General features: G+C 69.4%; 1 protein-coding gene across 1 annotated transcript in view; it reads left to right on the top strand.

The window, feature by feature from the left end:
• Positions 1-22,342, top strand: part of PLEC (plectin) — a 34,718-nt gene extending 12,376 nt beyond the window's left edge. Inside the window, 30 exon segments of the mRNA XM_042973575.1 lie at positions 695-772; positions 859-951; positions 1,830-1,996; positions 2,660-2,775; positions 2,856-2,962; positions 3,048-3,167; positions 3,245-3,340; positions 3,497-3,624; positions 3,878-3,971; positions 4,435-4,589; positions 4,687-4,996; positions 5,177-5,254; positions 5,346-5,507; positions 5,639-5,743; positions 5,851-5,946; positions 6,143-6,268; positions 7,393-7,545; positions 7,653-7,807; positions 7,893-8,019; positions 8,110-8,293; positions 8,371-8,528; positions 8,641-8,819; positions 9,998-10,136; positions 10,239-10,595; positions 10,678-10,761; positions 10,946-11,050; positions 11,150-11,248; positions 12,237-13,421; positions 13,423-15,618; positions 15,747-22,342. Of these exon segments, the coding sequence (XP_042829509.1) occupies positions 695-772; positions 859-951; positions 1,830-1,996; positions 2,660-2,775; positions 2,856-2,962; positions 3,048-3,167; positions 3,245-3,340; positions 3,497-3,624; positions 3,878-3,971; positions 4,435-4,589; positions 4,687-4,996; positions 5,177-5,254; positions 5,346-5,507; positions 5,639-5,743; positions 5,851-5,946; positions 6,143-6,268; positions 7,393-7,545; positions 7,653-7,807; positions 7,893-8,019; positions 8,110-8,293; positions 8,371-8,528; positions 8,641-8,819; positions 9,998-10,136; positions 10,239-10,595; positions 10,678-10,761; positions 10,946-11,050; positions 11,150-11,248; positions 12,237-13,421; positions 13,423-15,618; positions 15,747-21,965 (13,371 nt within the window). The 3' untranslated portion in view covers positions 21,966-22,342.
• Positions 22,343-22,682: the final 340 nt, after the last annotated feature.

Genomic DNA, 22,682 nt, shown 5'->3' with positions numbered 1-22,682 from the left:
CTCCCAGCCTGGGAGAGGCCCCGATCCCTGTGCCGCGGGTTCACGGCCCCGCTGGTCTCCGTGTCGGAGCCCCGACCCATAACCTCACGCTCTGCTCTGCTTCGGTTTCTCTGCTGCTTGGACTGTGAACCTTGGCCTCTGCCCTTTACCCTATGCCCTGCTCTGGCCGGGCAGCCAAGAGAGCGGGACGTAATCAGGAGCTCGCGCCTGGTGAGTGGTCGTGCCTGCTGGCTAAGGCAGCGCATGGGCTCCCCAAGGCTGGGAGCCCAGCTCACCTGGGGCTGGTGGCCCGTCTGGCCTGACCTGTGCCTGGCGCTTGGCGGGGCAGATGGCTGTGCATCCAGCTGCCTCGTGTCCTGCCTGCTGCATTGCCCGGGGCCGGGCCTGGGGCCCACGGTGGGGGGCGGGCTGCCACCCCCCGGCCGGCCGGGGCCGGGAGGACGCCTCCCCGTGTGCCACTGCCCTCCACCCTCGGCTTCCTGGCTATTGTCTCCTCCCACCCCTTCCTTCCTTCCCACAGCCTGGGCCTGGCCTCCCTTTTCCAGCTGGGGAGGGTGCGCGGGGACGTGGGAAGGGCTGCTGCCCCACGGGGAAAGACCTCGGTGCGGTTACCACGGACGCCTGGGGGTGCCGTGGGCCGATGGGGGCCGTGGCGGGCTCTGTGGGCGCTGACCGGCCACGCCTCTTCTCACAGCCCCGGGAGAAGGGGAGGATGCGTTTCCACAAGCTGCAGAACGTTCAGATCGCCCTGGACTACCTCCGACACCGCCAGGTGAGGCTGCCCACCCGGCCACTGGCTGCCGTCCCCCTTCCCCGGCGGCCTGTAGTTAGGTGTGACTGAGGGCAGCTTGCTCGCAGGTGAAGTTGGTGAACATCAGGAACGATGACATCGCCGACGGCAACCCCAAGCTGACCCTCGGCCTGATCTGGACCATCATCCTGCACTTCCAGGTGGAGTCTCTGGGGCTGTGGCCTGGGGGCCTGGGCCCTTGGTGTCCTGGCCCCCGGAGCCTCCCAGCCTTGCACCGCACCCCGGCCCAGTCCTTGCGCCACGGCCTGAGGGCCAGGCCTCTCTGCGAGGCCTGCCTGTACTGTGCCCTCTGGCCCCAGCTGGGCAGGGCCCGCAGAGCCTCCCTGCAGAGGAATGCGTTCTGTGCATGCAGCCCCTGCCCCGGGGAGGGTTTTGGAGAAGCATCCGCTGCGCTGGCTGACTCACCCCTGCCTGCCCCGGCCGCACAGGAAGCCGCAAATCTGAGAGCTGAGCAGGCTGGCTGGCACAGCAGCTGAGTCACATAGATTGGCAGGCCGACAGACAGACAGACAGACAGTGGGGACAGGCAGGCGGGTGTACAGACAGACAGGCTGACAGACCCGGGCTGGGAGGGCTGGAAGGGCTGGATTAAGTGTGGGCCTGGAGGCCAGCCATACCCCCCAAGACCCAGGACCTTCCCCTGAGCCTGCAGCAGGAGAGGGGGCTGATCCAGCCCCCACCCTGGCGGTGACAGCCTCTTCTAGGCCTGGGGCTCCTGGGCAGCAGCTCTCCTTGGGCCCACCCTCCATCAACCCAGGGGGGTGCCCAAGGTACCCGCCATGTGATGGCAGTGGGGCCTGGGTGCTCTCACTTCTGTGGCAGCCGCTGGCTGGAGTGGCCTAGGCCTGTGGCACTGAGGTATGGGGGTCCCAGTGGCTCCCCTGACGTGGGAGGGACCCCCGGAGGCTTCACTGTGCCTCAGCTGGCCCGGCGGTTCCCGTGTGCTCGGACGAGAGGTCAGGGGTGCCAGGCGGGCTGTGTGGCTGAGGTCCTGCCTCCTGCCCGCTGTGTGGGGCAGATCTCGGACATCCAGGTGAGCGGGCAGTCGGAGGACATGACGGCCAAAGAGAAGCTGCTGCTGTGGTCGCAGCGCATGGTGGAGGGCTACCAGGGCCTGCACTGTGACAACTTCACTTCCAGCTGGCGTGACGGCCGCCTCTTCAATGCCATCATTCATCGGCACAAGTAGGTGGCCTGGGGCCACAGGGGCTGTTGGCTGGAGCTCCCTGGAGCACCTCAGCTGGGCAACTTCAAACAAGTTGGGGCAGGGGTGGTGGCGGGAGGGGTGCCTGCCACCGACAGGAACCCGCAGCCTCGGGCGGCTGAGTCCCAGTGCCAGTCCACCCCTCTGGAAGGGTGCAGGCAGACTCGGCCCCACCCACACCCCTTCCTCCTCCGCCCAGGGCCTTTCCAGAGGCTCTGCTGACTGCCTCGAGGTCAGGGGCCCAGTGTCAGCCCCACATGGATGCCCCAGAAGGGGCCAGGGTAGCCAGACCACGGTGGGAACGGTTCTCGGTGGACCCCTGCCCGCCCCCGTAGGACCTGGGGCCTGGTGGGCAGGGCAGCTGCAGGAAATCTAGGCTGACCTTTACCCTCACTCGGTATTCCACCCTGCACCTATGCCCACCGGAGGCCCCTTGAGCTCCAGGGGGCGAGGCCTGAAGTGCACAGTTTCTGCACGCAGGGCCACACGGGTGGACAGTATGGGGCACTAGCGGGGCGGGTGAGTGTGGGGTTGGGGTTGTGTGCTTGCAGGGACGTGGCGGGGGAAGCTCGTCCTCCGCATCCCTGTCTGTGTGCCGACCCGCCCCACGGCCCTCACTGTCACACCTGCCCCTGTGTCCCCAGGCCCATGCTCATCGACATGAACAAGGTGTATCGTCAGACCAATCTTGAGAATCTGGACCAGGCCTTCTCCGTGGCGGAGCGGGACTTGGGAGTGACCCGTCTCCTGGACCCTGAGGGTGCGTGCCACCGCCCCTTCTCCCTCCGCCCTGCGTGCCCGTTCGCCGCGCTCCCTCTGACGCCTGCCCTTCTCCCACAGACGTGGACGTCCCTCAGCCCGACGAGAAGTCCATCATCACTTACGTGTCTTCCCTGTACGATGCCATGCCCCGGGTGCCCGATGTGCAGGACGGGGTGAAGGCCAACGTGAGTGGGAGGGGAGGGGTGGGGAGGGGCGGGGCGGGGGGGGGCGCGGGGGGGCGGCCCCTCACCGCCTCCCCCTCGTCTCCAGGAGCTGCAGCTGCGCTGGCAGGAGTACCAGGAGCTCGTGCTGCTGCTGCTGCAGTGGGTTCGACACCACACCGCTGCCTTCGAGGAGCGCAGGTTCCCTTCCAGCTTTGAGGAGATCGAGGTGGGCCCGTCCTCCGCACCGGCTCCCGCGCCCCCTGCGGGGCCCCGGCTCAGCCGCTGACACCCTGTTCCCCACAGATTTTGTGGTGCCAGTTCTTGAAGTTTAAGGAGACGGAGCTTCCGGCCAAGGAGGCCGACAAGAACCGGTCCAAGGGCATCTACCAGTTCCTGGAGGTGAGTGGGGGTCCTGGAGGGCGGTGTGGGGGGGTGCCGTCCACGGGCCCGGACCCCGGGGCACGGCCTCATTGCTGGGCTTCTGGCACCGGGCTGTGCCAGGTGGGGCAGGCCGGGGGGGCCGGGCGTCCCTCTGAGCTTGGCCCCTGCCCACAGGGTGCGGTGCAAGCCGGCCAGCTTAAGGTGCCCCCTGGGTACCACCCGCTGGATGTGGAGAAGGAATGGGGCAAGCTGCACGTGGCCATCCTGGAGCGAGAGAAGCAGCTCCGGGCAGAGTATGAGAGGTGGGTGCGGGGGTGGGGGAGGCGGCGGGCGGGTGGGGCCCTGTGGCGGGGCGGGAAGCCACCCGAGGGTGAGTCACTGCCTGAGGAGGAAACCACCCCCCCCAGGCTGGGAATCCCACACTGGGGCCGGCTCCGCTGTGAGCCGCAGCAGGGCCGGCAGGGAGGCCCGCGGCGGGAGGGGCGCGGTCTGCGGCCCGGAGCCCGGCGGGAGGATCGCACTCACGCCGGCTCCCGTGGGTGCCGTGGGCCGCAGGCTGGAGTGTCTTCAGCGCATCGTGAGCAAACTGCAGATGGAGGCCGTGCTGTGCGAGGAGCAGCTGAAGCAGGCCGACATCCTGCTTCAGTCGGTGAGGGGAGGGGCCGGCAGTGGGGGGGGGGGCAGGGGGCGGGGAGGCCGGAGGGAGGCTGGTGGCCCGGAGCCTGCCACGCCCTGTGGCCAGTGGGCGGAGAGCAGGCCCCAGCTCCTCTCCTGCTGTGCCGCCAACTCTGACGGCTCGCTTTGGGCAGAGCTGATGTAGAAGAGGCCACCGTCCTCTGTTCCGGGCCTGAGAGGCGTGCCGGTGGGAGGAGGTGGTGGTGAGGGCTCCAGACCCACAGGGCCCAGCAGGGGCAGGGCTGTGAGCTCGGGCGGGAGTTTGTGGAGGGAGAGGGGCTGGGGCACGGGAGGAGGAGGTCCAGCCCCTCGGACCCGGCGGAGCCAGGGGCTGGCAATCCGGCCAGAGGGGCCTGTTAGCGGCAAATGCAGGGCTGGGTGGTGGAGGGGAAAGGATGGGTCAGGGCCCCGGAGGCAGCTGTGGGTGCCGCCTGCAGGATGTCCGCCTGCTGGCCGCAAACAAGGCCCCGCAGCGGGCCGCCGAGGTGGAACGAGACCTGGACAAGGCCGACGGCATGATCCGGCTGCTGTTCAACGACGTGCAGACCCTCAAGGACGGGCGTCACCCGCAGGGGGAGCAGATGTACCGCAGGTGGGCCGTGCCCCGTGCTGGGGGGGCGGGGGGTAGGGGGTGGGTCTCGGCGCAGCCTGGCCTCAGCTCAGCCCTCCGACTGCCCCACCGTCCCCAGGGTGTACCGCTTGCACGAGCGCCTGGTGGCCATCCGTACCGAGTACAACCTCCGGCTGAAGGCAGGTGTAGCTGCCCCCGTGACCCAGGTGACGGTGCAGAGCACGCAGAGGCGGCCCGAGCTCGAGGACGCCTCCCTGCGCTACCTACAGGACCTGCTGGCCTGGGTGGAGGAGAACCAGCGTCGGGTGGACGGTGCCGAGTGGGGTGGGGACCTGCCCAGTGTGGAGGCGCAGCTGGGCAGCCACCGTGGCCTGCACCAGTCCATCGAGGAGTTCCGGGCCAAGATTGAGCGGGCGCGAGCTGACGAGGTGTGCAGGACCCCGGGGGGTGGGCAGTGCGGGGGGGGGGGGGCGCGGGGGCGGACCCCGGCCGCCAGAAGGTTCACCACTTGTGTCTCCCGCAGGGGTGCAGGCCCCTGGGGGTGGGCAGTGCAGGGGGCGGGGGCAGACCCCGGTCGCCGGAAGGTTCACCACTTGTGCCTCCCACAGGGGCAGCTTTCCCCAGGCCCCCGGAGCGCCTACCGGGACTGCCTGGGCCGGCTAGACCTGCAGTACGCCAAGCTGCTGGTGAGTTGGGGGGCTGCGGGGAGAGGAGGGGGGGCGGGGGGCACGGGGGCGGGCGCTGTGGCCTGCTGACCCCGCTCTCGTCTACCTGCAGAACTCCTCCAAGGCCCGGCTCCGTGCCCTGGAGGGCCTGCACGGCTTTGTGGCGGCTGCCACCAAAGAGCTGATGTGGCTCAGTGAGAAGGAAGAGGAAGAGGTGGGCTTCGACTGGGGGGAGCACAACTCCAACATGGCCGCCAAGAAGGAGAGCTACTCGGTGAGGTCACTTTCTAGAGCCTTCCGGGACTGCCCTGCCCCAGTTGGGTCCCAGGATGCCGGCTGGTGTTCCACTGGTGGGCCCTGTTGTGGCCCTGACACCATCCCTGAGACCTGCTGTCTGTGTGTCAGGCCCTGATGCGTGAGCTGGAGCTGAAGGAAAAGAAAGTCAAGGAGATTCAGAGCACCGGGGACCGGCTGCTGCGGGAGGGGCACCCTGCTCGGCCTACAGTGGAGGTGGGGGCGGGCCGTGGGGAGCCCCAGGGCCAGCTGGGGGTGGGGGCCGGCCGCGGGGGCCCCAGGGGCCGGCAGGGGGCCTGACCCGGTGCCTGGGCGGGTGCCAGTCCTTCCAGGCCGCCCTGCAGACCCAGTGGAGCTGGATGCTACAGCTGTGCTGCTGTATCGAGGCACACCTGAAGGAGAACACGGCCTATTTCCAGGTGAGAAGCGCGCCCTCCCCCCGCCTCAGTGGCAGCATCCCCACAGAGCCCCAGACCACTACGGGGGACCCCAGGCCCCTCTCCGCGTCCGTTAGCACGCAGTTAACGGGTCACGGCACCGCCCCGCAGAACTTGTGTCAGACACTCAGCAGCCTGTGGCCCCACTGGCCCCGCCTGACCCCTTCTCGTTTTCTAGTTCTTCTCGGACGTGCGGGACACTGAGGAGCAGCTACGGAAGCTACAGGAGACGCTGCGCAGGAAGTACACCTGTGACCGCTCCATCACCGTCACGCGTCTGGAGGACCTGCTGCAGGATGCCCAGGTGAGTTGACTGCCTCGGCCCCTGCCGGCTCAGGGCTCTCCCGCAGCGAGGTGGGTGCTGAGGCCCCGAGGGACGAGGGCAGGCAGCCGTCAGCGGTGGGGGGGAATGGCACAGGCAGGGGCAGGTGGCGGGGGGAGCTGGAGGGGACAGGCTGGCATCTGAGCCGCATGGGTGCTCAGTGAAGGTCTCTAGAGGTGGAGGCATGGTGACGAGAAGGGCAGGGGCGTTGTGGAGGGGAGATGTGACAGAGGTTGGTCAACGCAGCGGGATGGGGGTTGGGGAACCGGAGGGCTTAGTGGCAGGGTCCTGGAGTAGTGGCAGGTGGCCGCCCGAGCCGACGTGAGGTCCTCCACTGCCTGAGCCCCCGGAGCCCCCAGAGCAGCAGAGGCCTGGCTCAGCCACACTGTGTTGGCCGGTCAGCGGACACAGCCCACCGGCATCGTGGGCCTGATGTCTGGGCAGGCCAGGTCTGAAGGGCTGTGTAGGGCGGAGGGGCAGCTGGGCGTGGTGCCCGTGTGCCCTGCGGCTGGGGAGGGGTGCTGGGCCCCCCTGGGGAGCTTGGCGGGGAGTGACGGATGAGAGAGGAGATGGGGAGGCCCCTGCTGGCTGGGGACTCCTGTGGCCAGGAGTCGGGGTCAGTGAAGGCTGGGAAATCATCGTGGGACAGACAGGAGTGACACGGGCACTTTCAAGGTGGACTCTGACCGCAGCCCCCGGACAGTCCTTCGTGGGGTTTAGCCCGTTGGAGAGGCTGGATGGGAGGAGGCGGATGACCTACATTGCGAGGGAGAGAGGTCGAGTGCGGCCAGAGCGCAGTGGGGCTGCTCTCCTGGAGGACACGGTGTGTGACCTGGGGGCAGGGGGCACTTACTTCTGGCCAGGAAGGAAGGACGAGCTGTGGGGTCTGTGGGGGGCCGAGCTCTGGGTCGCCGCCCTGGCCCCGCCTCCTGCTCTCATGTGCCCAGCCCCATTGTACCCCAGGACCGGCAGCAGGGCACAGAGGTGGGGTACCAGAAGGGCCTGCTCGTTGCCTGGGGCAGGCGTGTGGGTCTTCACGGAACGTCATCTAGGCACGTGGTGTCCGGGCGCTGGACCGTGGTCTCTGAGCGTCCCCTCCCTGGCAGGATGAGAAGGACCAGCTTGGCGAGTACAGGGCACACCTCTCGGGCCTGGCCAAGCGGGCCAAGGCCATCGTGCAGCTGAAGCCCCGAAGCCAAGCCCACCCCGTGCGGGGTCGCGTGCCCCTTCTGGCCGTGTGTGACTACAAGCAGGTGGAGGTGAGGGCCCGGCTGAGCGGACTTGCGCACTGGGCGGGGCCTGCCGGGGGTGGGGGTGGGGGTGGGGCGGGGCCTGGCCACGCTGTGACGGCTCCGGCTCCCCACAGGTGACCGTGCACAAGGGTGATGAGTGCCAGCTGGTGGGTCCCGCGCAGCCGTCCCACTGGAAGGTGCTCAGCAGTTCCGGCAGCGAGGCCGCCGTGCCCTCCGTGTGCTTCCTCGTGCCCCCGCCCAACCAGGAGGCCCAGGAAGCCGTCACCAGGTGGGTGGCCCGGGGCCTGGCAGGTGCGGTGGGCGGCCGCCGGCCTGGGGCCCAGAGGCCTCTGACCGTGCTCCCGGCCCGCCAGGCTGGACGCCCAGCTCCAGGCTCTAGTCACGCTGTGGCACCAGCTGCACGTGGACCTGAAGAGCCTGCTGGCGTGGCAGAACCTCAGCCGTGACGTGCAGCTCATCCGCTCCTGGTCCCTGGTCACGGTAGGACTTCCCCACGGGCCGCACTCGGGACGGCGGGTGAGGGGTGGCTTCTCCCGGGGCCCCCCGCTCAGCCCCCAGTGCCGCCCGCAGTTCCGAACTCTGAAGCCGGAGGAGCAGCGGCAGGCCCTGCGCAACCTGGAGCTTCACTACCAGGCCTTCCTGCGGGACAGTCAGGACGCGGGCGGCTTCGGGCCTGAGGACCGGCTGCAGGCCGAGCGCGAGTACGGCTCCTGCAGCCGCCATTACCAGCAGCTCCTGCAGAGCGCGGAGCAGGGTAGGCGGCGGGCAGGCCCCGGCGGGCGGGTGGTGGGCGGCGGGCTGGGCCGCCGCCTGAGCCCGATGCACCCGCAGGCGAGCAGGAGGAGTCCCGCTGCCAGCGCTGCATCTCGGAGCTCAAGGACATCCGGCTGCAGCTCGAGGCCTGTGAGACGCGCACCGTGCACCGCCTGCGGCTGCCGCTGGACAAAGAACCGGCCCGGGAGTGTGCCCAGCGCATCGCCGAACAGCAGGCAGGCACCTGCCCGTCCCTCCCCGCCCCTCCCCGCCCCTCCCCGCCCCTCCCCAGGGCTGTGGGTGCGGGGCTCCCAGAGTCAGCTTGTCTCCTGCCCGCTTTCTCCTCAGAAAGCCCAGGCTGAGGTGGAGGGGCTGGGCAAGGGGGTCGCCCGACTCTCTGCCGAGGCCGAGAAGGTCCTGGCCCTGCCCGAGCCGTCACCCGCTGCCCCCACTTTGCGCTCAGAGCTGGAACTGACCCTGGGCAAGCTGGAGCAGGTCCGCAGCCTGTCCGCCATTTACCTAGAGAAGTGAGTGCACCGGTGGGGGGCTGGGGGGGGGGGGGGAGCCTGTGGCCACGGGAGGGTCCTAAGTGTGCCTGAGTGCTGTGCCCTGGCTGATGGGTAGGGGACAGGGTCAAGGAGGAAAGATCTACTGACAGATCTGGTTAAAGGGGGGTGGGCACAGACCAGGGTGGTGCTTGTGGACGTGCCCTGAAGATGGGACTCCTGGGGACCCAACGTGGGGAGAGGGCTCAGCTGCGCCTCACTGGGGCGTGGGGCTGTGGGACACCAGGGCCTAGGGGCGTGCAGGCGCAGGGAGGAGACCAAGGAGAAGCCGAGTGAGGAAGTCGAGAAATGGGGGTGGCCCATGGCCAGTTAGGTTCAGACAGGGGCTCAGCCGGGGTGGGGGGGGGCACTTCTAGTCGGAGGGTGGGGAGAGGAACCGCAGAGGGCAGGCGGGGGGTTGGGGGGTGCTGGGTGAGTGGGCTAGACGCCAAGGTCTTTGTGAGGGGCCTGTTTCCCTCTCTCGGTCTCCCCACTCCCCTCCCCATGGTCTGTGCTGGCTGCCCCCCAGGGAGATGCAGTCCTTATCAGGCACCTTCCTCCGCTGGCCCCTCGCCACCACCCACCCACAGGCACGTCTTTCCTCCTTTGCTGTTCACTTCGGCACACGTGTTCACAAAGCTCAGGCTCTCTTTTGGGTGTGCAGTCGTCCACCCCCCTCCCTCAGTCTCACCGCTGACTGGGCTCAAAGGGCCCGGCGTCTGTAACGTCTTACAACGCCACGAGAGTAAACAACACCTCTCACCGTTGGCTGTTGTTTCACCGTGAAGGCAAATACGGTGTTTCAGAGGAAGGTCCCCGAACGGCACGTGGTATTGCCCCTTACCCAGTCTTGGGGCCGGAAGGCTGAGAGCTTCTCCCAGGCCCCAGGGGCAGCAGACTGGGGGGGGTGTCTTCTGCTTCAAGATGTCGGAGCTTTCTGTCTCCTGGACAGCACAACCTGTCTTCGGGACTCAGTCCACAGCTGAAGTGTCCCTGTGTCCCAGAGGTCTCCAACCACCACCCTCTCCCCGAGGCCCCTGTTCTCTCCGAACTCTGTGACCCCAGGGGTCAGCTGACCACCGGGACTCTGGTTCCACTGCGTCAGATTAGCCATACACCTACACCCGCCAGCCCCGAGCTGAGCTTCGTTCTGCCCACAGGCTCAAGACCATCAGCCTGGTGATCCGCAGCACGCAGGGGGCCGAGGAGGTGCTCAGGGCACATGAGGAGCAGCTCAAGGAGGCCCAGGCCGTGCCTGCCACCCTCCCAGAGCTTGAGGCCACCAAGGCTGCGCTGAAGGTGCGGCCGCTGGGCCTGGGCCTTGCTGGGGGGGGGGGCCGGGGGCCGGGGGAACCGGGCCCTGGGGCTGAAACCACGCCCACCTCTCTGGCCCCCCAACAGAAGCTGCGGGCCCAGGCGGAAGCACAGCAGCCGGTGTTCGACGCCCTGCGGGACGAGCTGCGGGGGGCGCAGGAGGTGGGCGAGCGGCTGCAGCGGCAGCACGGCGAGCGGGACGTGGAGGTGGAGCGCTGGCGCGAGCGCGTGGCCCCGCTGCTGGAGCGCTGGCAGGCCGTGCTGGCCCAGACGGACGTGAGGCAGCGTGAGCTCGAACAGCTGGGCCGCCAGCTCCGGTACTACCGGGAGAGCGCAGAGCCGCTGGGCGCCTGGCTGCAGGACGCCAAGCAGCGGCAGGAGAAGATCCAGGCTGTGCCGCTGGCCGACAGCCAGGCCGTGCGGGAGCAGCTGCGGCAGGAGAAGGTGGGTGCGGGTCGCGTGTGGCCGCGGGTGGGGCTGGAGCGCGCACCCCGTGGCCGCTGACCACCCCGCCCCCGCCCGCCAGGCGCTGCTGGAGGAAATCGAGCAGCACGGGGAGAAGGTGGAGGAGTGCCAGGAGCTTGCAAAGCAGTATATCAACGCCATTAAGGTGAGGCTCCCTGGCTTCCTGCGACCCTCACGGAGGCCCGGCATGTCAAGGGAGTCCCGCTGGGTCCTCAGGGGGCACCCTGAACCCGGGCCGCGCTGGTGAAAGCCTTGGGTGGGTTCAGGGGTGGGTTCAGGGGCAGGGTGAGAGAAAGCGAAGCTAGCAGCTGACCAGCGTGTCCTCACAGGACTATGAGCTCCAGCTGGTCACGTACAAGGCGCAGCTTGAGCCGGTGGCCTCCCCAGCCAAGAAGCCCAAGGTCCAGTCTGGGTCTGAGAGCGTCATCCAGGAGGTAGGCCAAGGGTGGGGCTGGTGGGGCCGGGTGGGCTGCACGGGCCCCGTGGCTCATGGCAGGGCTGACTCTGGCTGCATCCTTCCTCCGGCTCCCCAGTACGTAGACCTGCGGACGAGGTACAGCGAGCTGACCACGCTCACGAGCCAGTACATCAAGTTCATCAGTGAGACCCTGCGGCGCATGGAGGAGGAGGAGGTATGGCCTGCTGGGGGTGGGGGTGCCGTCTTCCCACCCGCCCTGCCCAGATGCTGCCCCTGGGAACCTGTATAAGACCACGTGGTACAGCTCCCTCCCGCCCTCCTGCCTGGGGCCACCAGCACCCTCTCCTTGCAGCACGGCCTGCCCGCAGGCTCCCTGCACCCGTGGCCTGCCCCACCTTGGCCTGGCGCTGCACTGCTCTCCCCGTGGTGGCTGGCGCCTCCTCTTTCTCCTCTGTTGGCACGTGCCCCCGACCAGGCGTCCTACCGGCGCTCATGTGTGTGTTCCTCCTCGGGATTCCACGTGGCCTCTGCACTTGGCCACTTGCTCCGGAAGAGCTGGGGAGCGTCAGATCACCGGGGCTAGGGAGGGGGTGGGGGTTCTGGCGTGTCTCGGTGGGCCAGGGTGGCTACCTGTCCTGTTCCTCCTGCTTCCTGGGTAGACTCGCCGTCTGGCTTGCAAGGCCCTCAGATCTGCTCTGCTGTTTCACACTGGCCGTTGTATCCTGTTCCACCCCGCTGGGCGGCAGGAACGGGCCCAGGTCCAGAGAGAGGGACCCTGCAGCCAGAGCCAGGCGGGCAGGTGTTCGGCGGGGCTCAGGCAGGGCTGTGTGGTGGGTGCGGCTCGCACGCCCTGCGAACTTCCTGCTTTGCTCTCTCTCTCTCTCTCTCTCTCTCTCCCTCCCCCTGTCCATCTGTCTCCATCGCCTGTCTGCGGGAAGAGGGGAGGACGCCTGGGCCTCCTTCCCCAGGCTGGTGAGCACGGTGGGGCCAGGCTGCGCTCGCTGCCTTGAGTGCCCTGGGCGGGTGCACGCTGTCTCCCTCCGCCGGGCTGTGACCCCTGTCTTCCCTCGACCCTCCCCCCCAACCCCCGCACCGCGCTGTCGGAGTGAACTGTGGTGGTGCCGTGTCATGTGAGTGCCTGGCGGCCCACTCTGTGCTCACCGCTCTCTCTGGTTCTCTCCCTCTCTCTGCCGCGGCCACAGAGGCTGGCTGAGCAGCAGCGGGCAGAGGAGCGGGAGCGGCTAGCCGAGGTGGAGGCCGCGCTGGAGAAGCAACGGCAGCTGGCCGAGGCGCACGCCCAGGCGAAGGCGCAGGCAGAGCAGGAGGCCCAGGAGCTGCAGCGGCGCATGCAGGAGGAGGTGGCGCGGCGGGAAGAGGCGGCGGTGGACGCGCAGCAGCAGAAGCGAAGCATCCAGGAAGAGCTGCAGCACTTGCGGCAGAGCTCGGAAGCGGAGATCCAGGCTAAGGCCCGGCAGGCGGAGGCCGCGGAACGCAGCCGGCTGCGCATCGAGGAGGAGATTCGCGTGGTGCGCCTGCAGCTGGAGGCGACCGAGCGCCAGCGGGGTGGGGCCGAGGGCGAGCTGCAGGCGCTGCGCGCACGCGCGGAGGAGGCCGAGGCGCAGAAGCGGCAGGCGCAGGAGGAGGCGGAGCGCTTGCGGCGGCAGGTGCAGGACGAGAGCCAGCGCAAGCGGCAGGCGGAGGCGGAGCTGGCCCTGCGCGTGAAGGCGGAGGCCGAGGCGGCTCGAGAAAAGCAGCGGGCCCTGCAGGCGCTCGAGGAACTGCGGCTCCAGGCCGAGGAGGCGGAGCGGCGCCTGCGGCAGGCCGAGGCCGAGCGGGCCCGCCAGGTGCAGGTGGCCCTGGAGACGGCGCAGCGCAGCGCGGAGGCGGAGCTGCAGAGCAAGCGCGCCTCCTTCGCGGAGAAGACGGCGCAGCTGGAGCGCACGCTGCAGGAGGAGCACGTGGCTGTGGCGCAGCTGCGGGAGGAGGCGGAGCGGCGGGCGCAGCAGCAGGCAGAGGCCGAGCGGGCCCGCGAGGAGGCGGAGCAGGAGCTGGAGCGCTGGCGGCTGAAGGCCAACGAGGCGCTGCGGCTGCGGCTGCAGGCGGAGGAGGTGGCCCGGCAGAAGAGCCTGGCGCAGGCGGAGGCGGAGAAGCAGAAGGAGGAGGCCGAGCGCGAGGCACGGCGCCGCGGCAAGGCAGAAGAGCAGGCCGTGCGGCAGCGGGAGCTGGCCGAGCAGGAGCTGGAGAAGCAGCGGCAGCTGGCGGAGGGCACTGCCCGGCAGCGCCTGGTGGCGGAACAGGAGCTGATCCGGCTGCGGGCTGAGACGGAGCAGGGGGAGCAGCAGCGGCAGCTGCTGGAAGAGGAGCTGGCCCGCTTGCAGCGGGAAGCGGGGGGCGGCCACCCAGAAGCGCCAGGAGCTGGAGGCGGAGCTGGCCAGGGTGCGGGCCGAGATGGAGGTGCTGCTGGCCGGCAAGGCGCGGGCCGAGGAGGAGTCCCGTTCCACCAGCGAGAAGTCCAAGCAGAGGCTGGAGGCCGAGGCCAGCCGCTTCCGGGAGCTGGCGGAGGAGGCCGCCCGCCTGCGTGCCCTGGCCGAGGAGGCCAAGCGGCAACGGCAGCTGGCGGAGGAGGATGCGGCGCAGCAGCGGGCGGAGGCGGAGAGGGTGCTCGCCGAGAAGCTGGCCGCCATCGGCGAGGCCACGCGGCTTAAGACCGAGGCGGAGATTGCGCTCAAGGAGAAGGAGGCGGAGAACGAGCGCCTGCGGCGGCTGGCGGAGGACGAAGCCTTCCAGCGGCGGCGGCTGGAGGAGCAGGCCGCCCAGCACAAGGCGGATATCGAAGAGCGGCTGGCGCAGCTGCGCAAGGCGTCGGAGAGCGAGCTGGAGCGGCAGAAGGGGCTGGTGGAGGACACGCTGCGGCAGCGGCGGCAGGTGGAGGAGGAGATCCTGGCGCTCAAGGCGAGCTTTGAAAAGGCGGCCGCCGGCAAGGCGGAGCTGGAGCTGGAGCTGGGGCGCATCCGCAGCAGCGCCGAGGACACGCTGCGCAGCAAGGAGCAGGCGGAGCAGGAGGCCACGCGGCAGCGGCAGCTGGCGGCCGAGGAGGAACAGCGGCGCCGCGAGGCGGAAGAGCGTGTGCAGAAGAGCCTGGCGGCCGAGGAGGAGGCCGCGCGGCAGCGCAAGTCCGCCCTGGAGGAGGTGGAGCGGCTCAAGGCCAAAGTGGAGGAGGCGCGGCGCCTGCGCGAGCGCGCGGAGCAGGAGTCGGCTCGGCAGCTGCAGCTGGCGCAGGAGGCCGCGCAGAAGCGGCTGCAGGCGGAGGAGAAGGCGCACGCTTTCGCGGTGCAGCAGAAGGAGCAGGAGCTGCGGCAGACGCTGCAGCAAGAGCAGAGTGTGCTGGAGCGGCTGCGGGGCGAGGCGGAGGCGGCGCGGCGGGCGGCCGAGGACGCGGAGGAGGCGCGGGAGCGGGCCGAGCGGGAGGCGGCGCAGTCGCGGCGGCGGGTGGAGGAGGCCGAGCGGCTGAAGCAGTTGGCCGAGGAGCAGGCGCAGGCGCGCGCGCGGGCGCAGGCCGCGGCGGAGAAGCTGCGCAAGGAGGCGGAGCAGGAGGCGGCGCGGCGGGCGCAGGCGGAGCAGGCCGCCCTGCGGCAGAAGCAGGTGGCCGACGCCGAGATGGAGAAGCACAAGAAGTTCGCCGAGCAGACTCTGCGGCAGAAGGCGCAGGTGGAGCAGGAGCTGACCGCGCTGCGGCTGCAGCTGGAGGAGACGGACCACCAGAAGAGCATCCTGGACGAGGAGCTGCAGCGGCTGAAGGCGGAGGCGACGGAGGCCGCCCGCCAGCGCAGCCAGGTGGAGGACGAGCTCTTCTCCGTGCGCGTGCAGATGGAGGAGCTCGGCAAGCTGAAGGCGCGCATCGAGGCGGAGAACCGCGCGCTCATCCTGCGCGACAAGGACAACGCGCAGCGCCTCCTGCAGGAGGAGGCCGAGAAAATGAAGCAGGTGGCGGAGGAGGCCGCCCGGCTGAGCGTGGCGGCCCAGGAGGCGGCCCGGCTGCGGCAGCTGGCGGAGGAGGACCTGGCGCAGCAGCGCGCCCTGGCCGAGAAGATGCTCAAGGAGAAGATGCAGGCCGTGCAGGAGGCCACCCGCCTCAAGGCCGAGGCCGAGCTGCTGCAGCGGCAGAAGGAGCTGGCGCAGGAGCAGGCCCGGCAGCTGCAGGAGGACAAGGAGCAGATGGCCCAGCAGCTGGCCGAGGAGACGCAGGGCTTCCGGCGGACCCTGGAGGCGGAGCGGCAGCGGCAGCTGGAGACGAGCGCCGAGGCCGAGCGCCTCAAGCTGCGCGTGGCCGAGCTGAGCCGGGCCCAGGCCCGCGCCGAGGAGGACGCCCAGCGCTTCCGCAGGCAGGCCGAGGACATCGGGGAGAAGCTGCACCGCACCGAGCTCGCCACGCGGGAGAAGGTGACGCTGGTGCAGACGCTGGAGATCCAGCGGCAGCAGAGCGACCGCGACGCCGAGAGCCTGCGGGCCGCCATCGCAGAGCTGGAGCGCGAGAGGGAGAAGCTCAAGGAGGAGGCCAGGCTGCTACAGCTGAAGTCCGAGGAGGTACCGGCCCCGCCCCCACGGGCGCGCGTGGGCGGGCCCCGGGTGGGGGCCTGCTCTGCGGGGCGGGCGGCTCGCCCACCTCCCTGACCGCGCCCTCCCCTCCCCTCCCCCCCCCCCCCCCCTTGCAGATGCAGGCGGTGCAGCAGGAGCAGCTGGTGCAGGAGACGCGGGCCCTCCAGCAGAGCTTCCTGTCGGAGAAGGACAGCCTGCTGCAGCGGGAGCGCTTCATCGAGCAGGAGAAGGCCAAGCTGGAGCAGCTCTTCCAGGACGAGGTGGCCAAGGCGCAGAAGCTCCGGGAGGAGCAGCGGCGGCAGCGGCGGCAGATGGAGGAGGAGAGGCAGCGGCTGGTGGCCAGCATGGAGGAGGCCCGGCAGCGCCAGCACGAGGCCGAGGAGGGCGTGCGGCGCAAGCAGGAGGAGCTGCAGCTGCTGGAACGACAGCGGCAGCAGCAGGAGAAGCTGCTGGAGGAGGAGAACCGGCGGCTGCGCGAGCGGCTGCAGCGCCTGGAGGAGGAGCACCGGGCCGCGCTGGCGCACTCGGGGGAGGTTGCCGCGTCGCAGGCCGCGGCTGCCAAAGCCCTGCCAAACGGCCGGGTGGCCCACGACGGCCCGGCGGCCGAGGCGGAGCCCGACCACGCTTTCGACGGCCTTCGGCGGAAGGTGCCGGCCCAGTGGCTGCAGGAGGCCGGCGTCCTGAGCGCCGAGGAGCTGCAGCGGCTGGCCCAGGGCCGCACAACCGTGGCCGAGCTCGCTCAGCGGGACGACGTGCGCGGCTACCTGCACGGCCGCGGTGGCGTCGCCGGGCTGCTGCTGACGCCCAGCAACGAGAAGCTGAGTATCTACGCGGCCCTCCGGAGGCAGCTGCTGAGCCCGGGCACGGCTCTCATCCTGCTGGAGGCCCAGGCTGCCTCGGGCTTCCTCCTGGACCCTGTGCGGAACCGACGGCTGACCGTCAACGAGGCCGTGAAGGAGGGCGTCGTGGGCCCCGAGCTGCACCACAAGCTGCTGTCGGCCGAGCGCGCCGTCACCGGCTACAAGGATCCCTACACCGGGGAGCAGATCTCCCTCTTCCAGGCCATGAAGAAGGACCTCATCGTGCGGGAGCACGGCATCCGCCTGCTGGAGGCCCAGATCGCCACGGGCGGCATCATCGACCCGGTGCACAGCCACCGCCTGCCCGTGGACGTGGCCTACCGGCGCGGCTACTTCGACGAGGAGACGAACCGCGTCCTGGCGGACCCGAGCGACGACACCAAGGGCTTCTTCGACCCCAACACGCACGAGAACCTCACCTACCTGCAGCTGCTGGAGCGCTGCGTGGAGGACCCCGAGACGGGCCTGCGCCTGCTGCCCCTCACGGATCGGGCTGCCAAGGGTAGGGAGCTGGTCTACACTGACTCGGAGGCCCGGGACGTGTTCGAGAAAGCCACCGTGTCCGCACCTTTTGGCAAGTTCCGGGGCAAGACGGTGACCATCTGGGAGCTCATCAACTCAGAGTACTTCACGGCAGAGCAGCGGCGGGACCTGGTGCGACAGTTCCGCACGGGCAAGGTCACCGTGGAGAAGATCATCAAGATCGTCATCACGGTGGTCGAGGAGCACGAGCAGAAAGGGCAGCTTTGCTTCGAGGGCCTGCGCGCCCTGGTCCCTGCCGCCGAGCTGTTCGAGAGCGGGGTCATCGACCGCGATCTCTACCGCCAGCTGCAGCAGGGCGAGCGTTCGGTGCGAGAGGTGGCCGAGGTGGATGCCGTGCGGCGGGCCCTGCGGGGCGGCAACGTCATTGCTGGTGTGTGGCTGGAGGAGGCGGGACAGAGGCTGAGCGTCTACGAGGCCCTGAAGAAGGACCTACTGCAGCCAGAGGCGGCGGTGGCCCTCCTGGAGGCCCAGGCCGGCACCGGGCACATCATCGACCCCGCCACGAGCGCCCGGCTCACCGTGGACGAGGCGGTGCGGGCCGGCCTGGTGGGGCCTGAGCTGCACGAGAAGCTGCTGTCGGCTGAGAAGGCCGTGACCGGCTACAAAGACCCCTACTCGGGGCAGAGCGTCTCCCTGTTCCAGGCCCTGAAGAAGGGCCTCATCCCCAGGGAGCAGGGCTGGCGCCTGCTGGATGCCCAGTTGTCCACAGGTGGCATCGTGGACCCGAGCAAGAGCCACCGTGTGCCCGTAGACGTTGCCTGTGCCCGGGGCTACCTGGACGAGGAGACCAGCCGAGCCCTGTCGGCGCCCGAGGACGAAGCCAAGACCTACCGCGACCCCGGCACACAGGAGCCGGTCGCCTACGGCCAGCTGCAGCGGCAGTGCCGGCCCGACCCGCTGACGGGGCTGAGCCTGCTGCCGCTCTCGGAGGAGGAGGCCCGGGCCCGGCGGGAGGGACTCTGCTCCGAGCTGCAGGCTCGCGAGACCTTTCAGAAGACTGCCGTTGAGGTCCCCGTGGGCAGCTTTAAGGGCAAGACGGTGACCGTGTGGGAGCTCCTCAGCTCTGAGTACTTCACGGCGGAGCAGAGACAGGAGCTGGTGCGGCAGTTTCGCACGGGCACCGTCACCGTGGAGAAGATCATCAAGATCGTCATCACCATCGTGGAGGAGGTGGAGACCGCGCGCCAGGAAAGGCTGTCTTTCAGCGGCCTCCGCGCCCCGGTGCCGGCCAGTGAGCTCGCGGCTGCCGGTGTCCTCAGCAGGGCCCAGTTTGAGCAGCTCAAGGACGGCAGAACGTCTGTGAAGGAGCTGTCAGAGGTGGACTCTGTGCGGACGCTTCTCCAGGGTAGCGGCTGCCTGGCCGGCATCTACCTGGAGGACTCCAAGGAGAAGGTGACCATCTACGAGGCCATGCGGCGGGGCCTGCTCAGGCCCAGCACGGCCGCTCTGCTGCTCGAGGCCCAAGCGGCCACCGGCTTTCTGGTGGACCCTGTGAGGAATCAGCGCCTGTACGTCCACGAGGCCGTGAAGGCGGGCGTCGTGGGCCCCGAGCTGCACGAGAAGCTGCTGTCTGCCGAGAAGGCCGTCACCGGCTACACGGACCCCTACTCCGGCAACACCGTCTCCCTCTTCCAGGCCATGAAGAAGGGCCTGGTCCTCAGGGAGCACGGCATCCGCCTGCTGGAGGCCCAGATCGCCACGGGCGGCATCATCGACCCGGTGCACAGCCACCGCCTGCCCGTGGACGTGGCCTACCGGCGCGGCTGCTTCGACGAGGAGACGAACCGCGTCCTGGCGGACCCGAGCGACGACACCAAGGGCTTCTTCGACCCCAACACGCACGAGAACCTCACCTACCTGCAGCTGCTGGAGCGCTGCGTGGAGGACCCCGAGACGGGCCTGCGCCTGCTGCCCCTGAAGGGAGCCGAGAAGACGGAGGTGGCGGAGAGCCCGCAGGTGTACACGGAGGAGGAGACCCGCAGGGCGTTCGAGGAGACGCAGATCGACATCCCTGGCGGCGGTGACCGCGGCGGCTCCACCATGTCCCTGTGGGAGGTGATGCAGTCGGACCTGATCCCGGAAGAGCAGCGAGCCCGGCTCATGGCGGACTTCCGGGCCGGCCGGGTGACCAAGGAGCGTATGATCATCATCATCATCGAGATTATCGAGAAGACCGAGATCGTGCGCCAGCAGAACCTGGCTTCCTACGACTACATCCGCCGCCGCCTCACGGCCGAGGACCTCTACGAGGCCCGGATCATCTCCCGCGAGACCTACGGCCTCCTCCGGGAGGGCGCCAAGAGCCTCCGAGAGGTGCTGGAGGCGGAGGCGGTCTCACGCTACCTGTACGGCACGGGCTGCGTGGCCGGCGTCTACCTGCCGGGCTCCCGGCAGACGCTCACCGTCTACCAGGCGCTGAAGAAGGGGCTGCTGAGCGCCGAGGTGGCGCGGTTTCTGCTGGAGGCACAGGCGGCCACGGGCTTCCTCCTGGATCCCGTGAAGGGCGAGCGGCTGACCGTGGACGAAGCCGTGCGGAAGGGCTTGGTGGGCCCCGAGCTGCACGACCGGCTGCTCTCGGCCGAGCGGGCCGTGACCGGCTACCGGGACCCCTACACGGAGCAGACGATCTCGCTCTTCCAGGCCATGAAGAAGGACCTGATCCCGGCCGAGGAGGCCCTGCGGCTGCTGGACGCCCAGCTGGCCACGGGCGGCGTCGTGGACCCGCGCCTGGGCTTCCACCTCCCCTTGGAGGTGGCCTACCTGCGTGGCTACCTCAGCAAGGACACGCACGACCAGCTGTCGGAGCCCAGCGAGGTGCGCAGCTACCCGGATCCCTCCACGGACGAGCGCCTCAGCTACGCGCAGCTGCTCAGGAGGTGCCGTCGCCACGAGACCAGCGGCCAGCTGCTCCTGCCGCTCTCGGACGCCCGCAAGCTGACCTTCCGCGGCCTGCGCAAGCAGATCACGGTGGAGGAGCTGGTGCGCTCGCGGGTCATGGACGAGGCCACGGCGCTGCAGCTGCGGGAGGGCCTGACCTCCGTGGAGGAGGTCTCCAAGAACCTGCAGAAGTTCCTCGAGGGCACCAGCTGCATCGCCGGCGTCTTCGTCGATGCCACCAAGGAGCGGCTGTCCGTGTATCAGGCCATGAAGAAGGGCATCATCCGCCCCGGCACGGCCTTCGAGCTCCTGGAGGCGCAGGCGGCCACCGGCTACGTCGTCGACCCCATCAAGGGGCTCAAGCTGACCGTGGAGGAGGCCGTGCGCATGGGCATCGTGGGCCCCGAGTTCAAGGACAAGCTGCTGTCGGCCGAGCGCGCCGTCACCGGCTACAAGGACCCGTACTCGGGGAAGCTCATCTCCCTCTTCCAGGCCATGAAGAAGGGCCTCATCCTGAAGGACCACGGCATCCGCCTGCTGGAGGCCCAGATCGCCACGGGCGGCATCATCGACCCCGAGGAGAGCCACCGGCTGCCCGTGGACGTGGCCTACAAGCGCGGCCTCTTCGACGAGGAGATGAACGAGATCCTGACCGACCCCTCGGACGACACCAAGGGCTTCTTCGACCCCAACACGGAGGAGAACCTCACGTACCTGCAGCTCATGGAGCGCTGCGTCACGGACCCCCAGACGGGCCTGCGCCTGCTGCCCCTGAAGGAGAAGAAACGGGAGCGGAAGACGTCCTCCAAGTCCTCGGTGCGCAAGCGGCGCGTCGTGATCGTGGACCCCGAGACGGGCAAGGAGATGTCCGTGTACGAGGCCTACCGCAAGGGCCTCATCGACCACCAGACGTACCTGGAGCTGTCCGAGCAGGAGTGCGAGTGGGAGGAGATCACCATCTCCTCTTCCGACGGCGTGGTCAAGTCCATGATCATCGACCGCCGCTCGGGCCGCCAGTACGACATCGACGAGGCCATCTCCAGGAGCCTCATCGACCGCTCGGCGCTGGACCAGTACCGCGCCGGCACGCTCTCCATCACCGAGTTCGCCGACATGCTCTCGGGCAACGCCGGCGGCTTCCGCTCCCGCTCTTCTTCCGTGGGGTCCTCCTCCTCCTACCCCGTCAGCCCCGCCGCCTCCAGGACCCAGGCGGCCTCCTGGTCAGACCCCACCGAGGAGACGGGCCCCGTGGCCGGCATCCTGGACACGGAGACGCTGGAGAAGGTGTCCGTCACGGAGGCCATGCACCGCAACCTGGTGGACAACATCACCGGGCAGCGGCTGCTGGAGGCCCAGGCCTGCACGGGGGGCATCATCGACCCCGGCACCGGGGAGCGCTTCCCCGTCACCGACGCCGTCAACAAGGGCCTGGTGGATAAGATCATGGTGGACCGCATCAACCTGGCCCAGAAAGCCTTCTGTGGCTTCGAGGACCCGCGCACCAAGACCAAGATGTCGGCCGCCCAGGCCCTGAAGAAGGGCTGGCTCTACTACGAGGCAGGCCAGCGCTTCCTGGAGGTGCAGTACCTGACGGGGGGCCTGATCGAGCCCGACGCGCCGGGCCGTGTGCCCCTCGACGAGGCCCTGCAGCGCGGCATGGTGGACGCCCGGACCGCCCAGAAGCTGCGGGACGTTGGCGCGTATTCCAAGTACCTCACCTGCCCCAAGACCAAGCTCAAGATCTCGTACAAGGACGCGCTGGACCGCAGCATGGTGGAGGAGGGCACGGGGCTCCGGCTGCTGGAGGCCGCCGCCCAGTCCAGCAAGGGCTACTACAGCCCCTACAGCGTCAGCGGCTCCGGCTCCGCGGCCGGCTCGCGCTCCGGCTCGCGCACCGGTTCCCGGGCTGGCTCCCGCCGCGGCAGCTTTGACGCCACGGGTTCCGGCTTCTCCATGACCTTCTCCTCCTCCTCCTACTCTTCCTCGGGCTACGGCCGCCGCTACGCCTCAGGGCCCGCGTCCTCCCTGGGGGGCCCCGAGTCCGCGGCGGCCTGACCCGCTGCCTGCACCCCTGCCCTCCCGCTCTGCATGTGGCCAGGTTCCCTGCCCAGGCGTCGGGGTCTTTAACGTTTCAAAGGTGTCTTCCTCCCAAGCGGTGCCTAAAGTCTAACCAAAAAGAGCGGACTAATATATTAACGATCTATCTGCTGTCCAGACAGCCTGCGTCCCAGGGAGGCGGTCAGGGAGGGAGCTGGTGCAGACCCGCTGACCAGCTCATCCCCCAGGCCTCCCTGCTCCTGTCTACCTGCCACTCACCACAGCCAGGTGCCTTGGAGGGTCCCGGGCCCGGCCCCAAGCCCGGCCCTCCTAGCCCTCCCGTCTCTCTAGAGGGTATCGTCTGGGCAAGGTCCCGCCCCCCGCCGCCCCCCCCCCCCCCCCAGCCCTGCTCGCTGGGCTCACTGACACCCAACCACTGATCCTAGCCGCCCGGGGGAGCGGGGTCGGCCCCGTCACTAGCAGGGCCCTCAGAACCAGCTTCTCTTCCTGTTTCCAGGACTGATTTCCTTGCTCGGTGGGCCTTGCCGGGGCGGGGGAGGGGGTCCGGGGTTAGTCATCTCTTTTCCAGCCTGCCCGTGGGAAGATGAGGGTCCAGTCTACAGAACCAGCTGGCCCGGGCCAAGCCTCTCCCGTGCCCGGCCCGCGCCTGGCCCCTGCCCAGCTGCAGGCGCCGTCCCCAGCCCCTAGCCCCTGACACTGTCCCGAGACCCCAGG

This window comes from Panthera tigris, chromosome F2 (assembly GCF_018350195.1).
Source record: "Panthera tigris isolate Pti1 chromosome F2, P.tigris_Pti1_mat1.1, whole genome shotgun sequence".
Lineage (NCBI taxonomy): Eukaryota > Metazoa > Chordata > Mammalia > Carnivora > Felidae > Panthera > Panthera tigris.
Note: the sequence above shows the minus strand (reverse complement) of the source record. Positions and strands in the feature narration are given on the sequence as shown.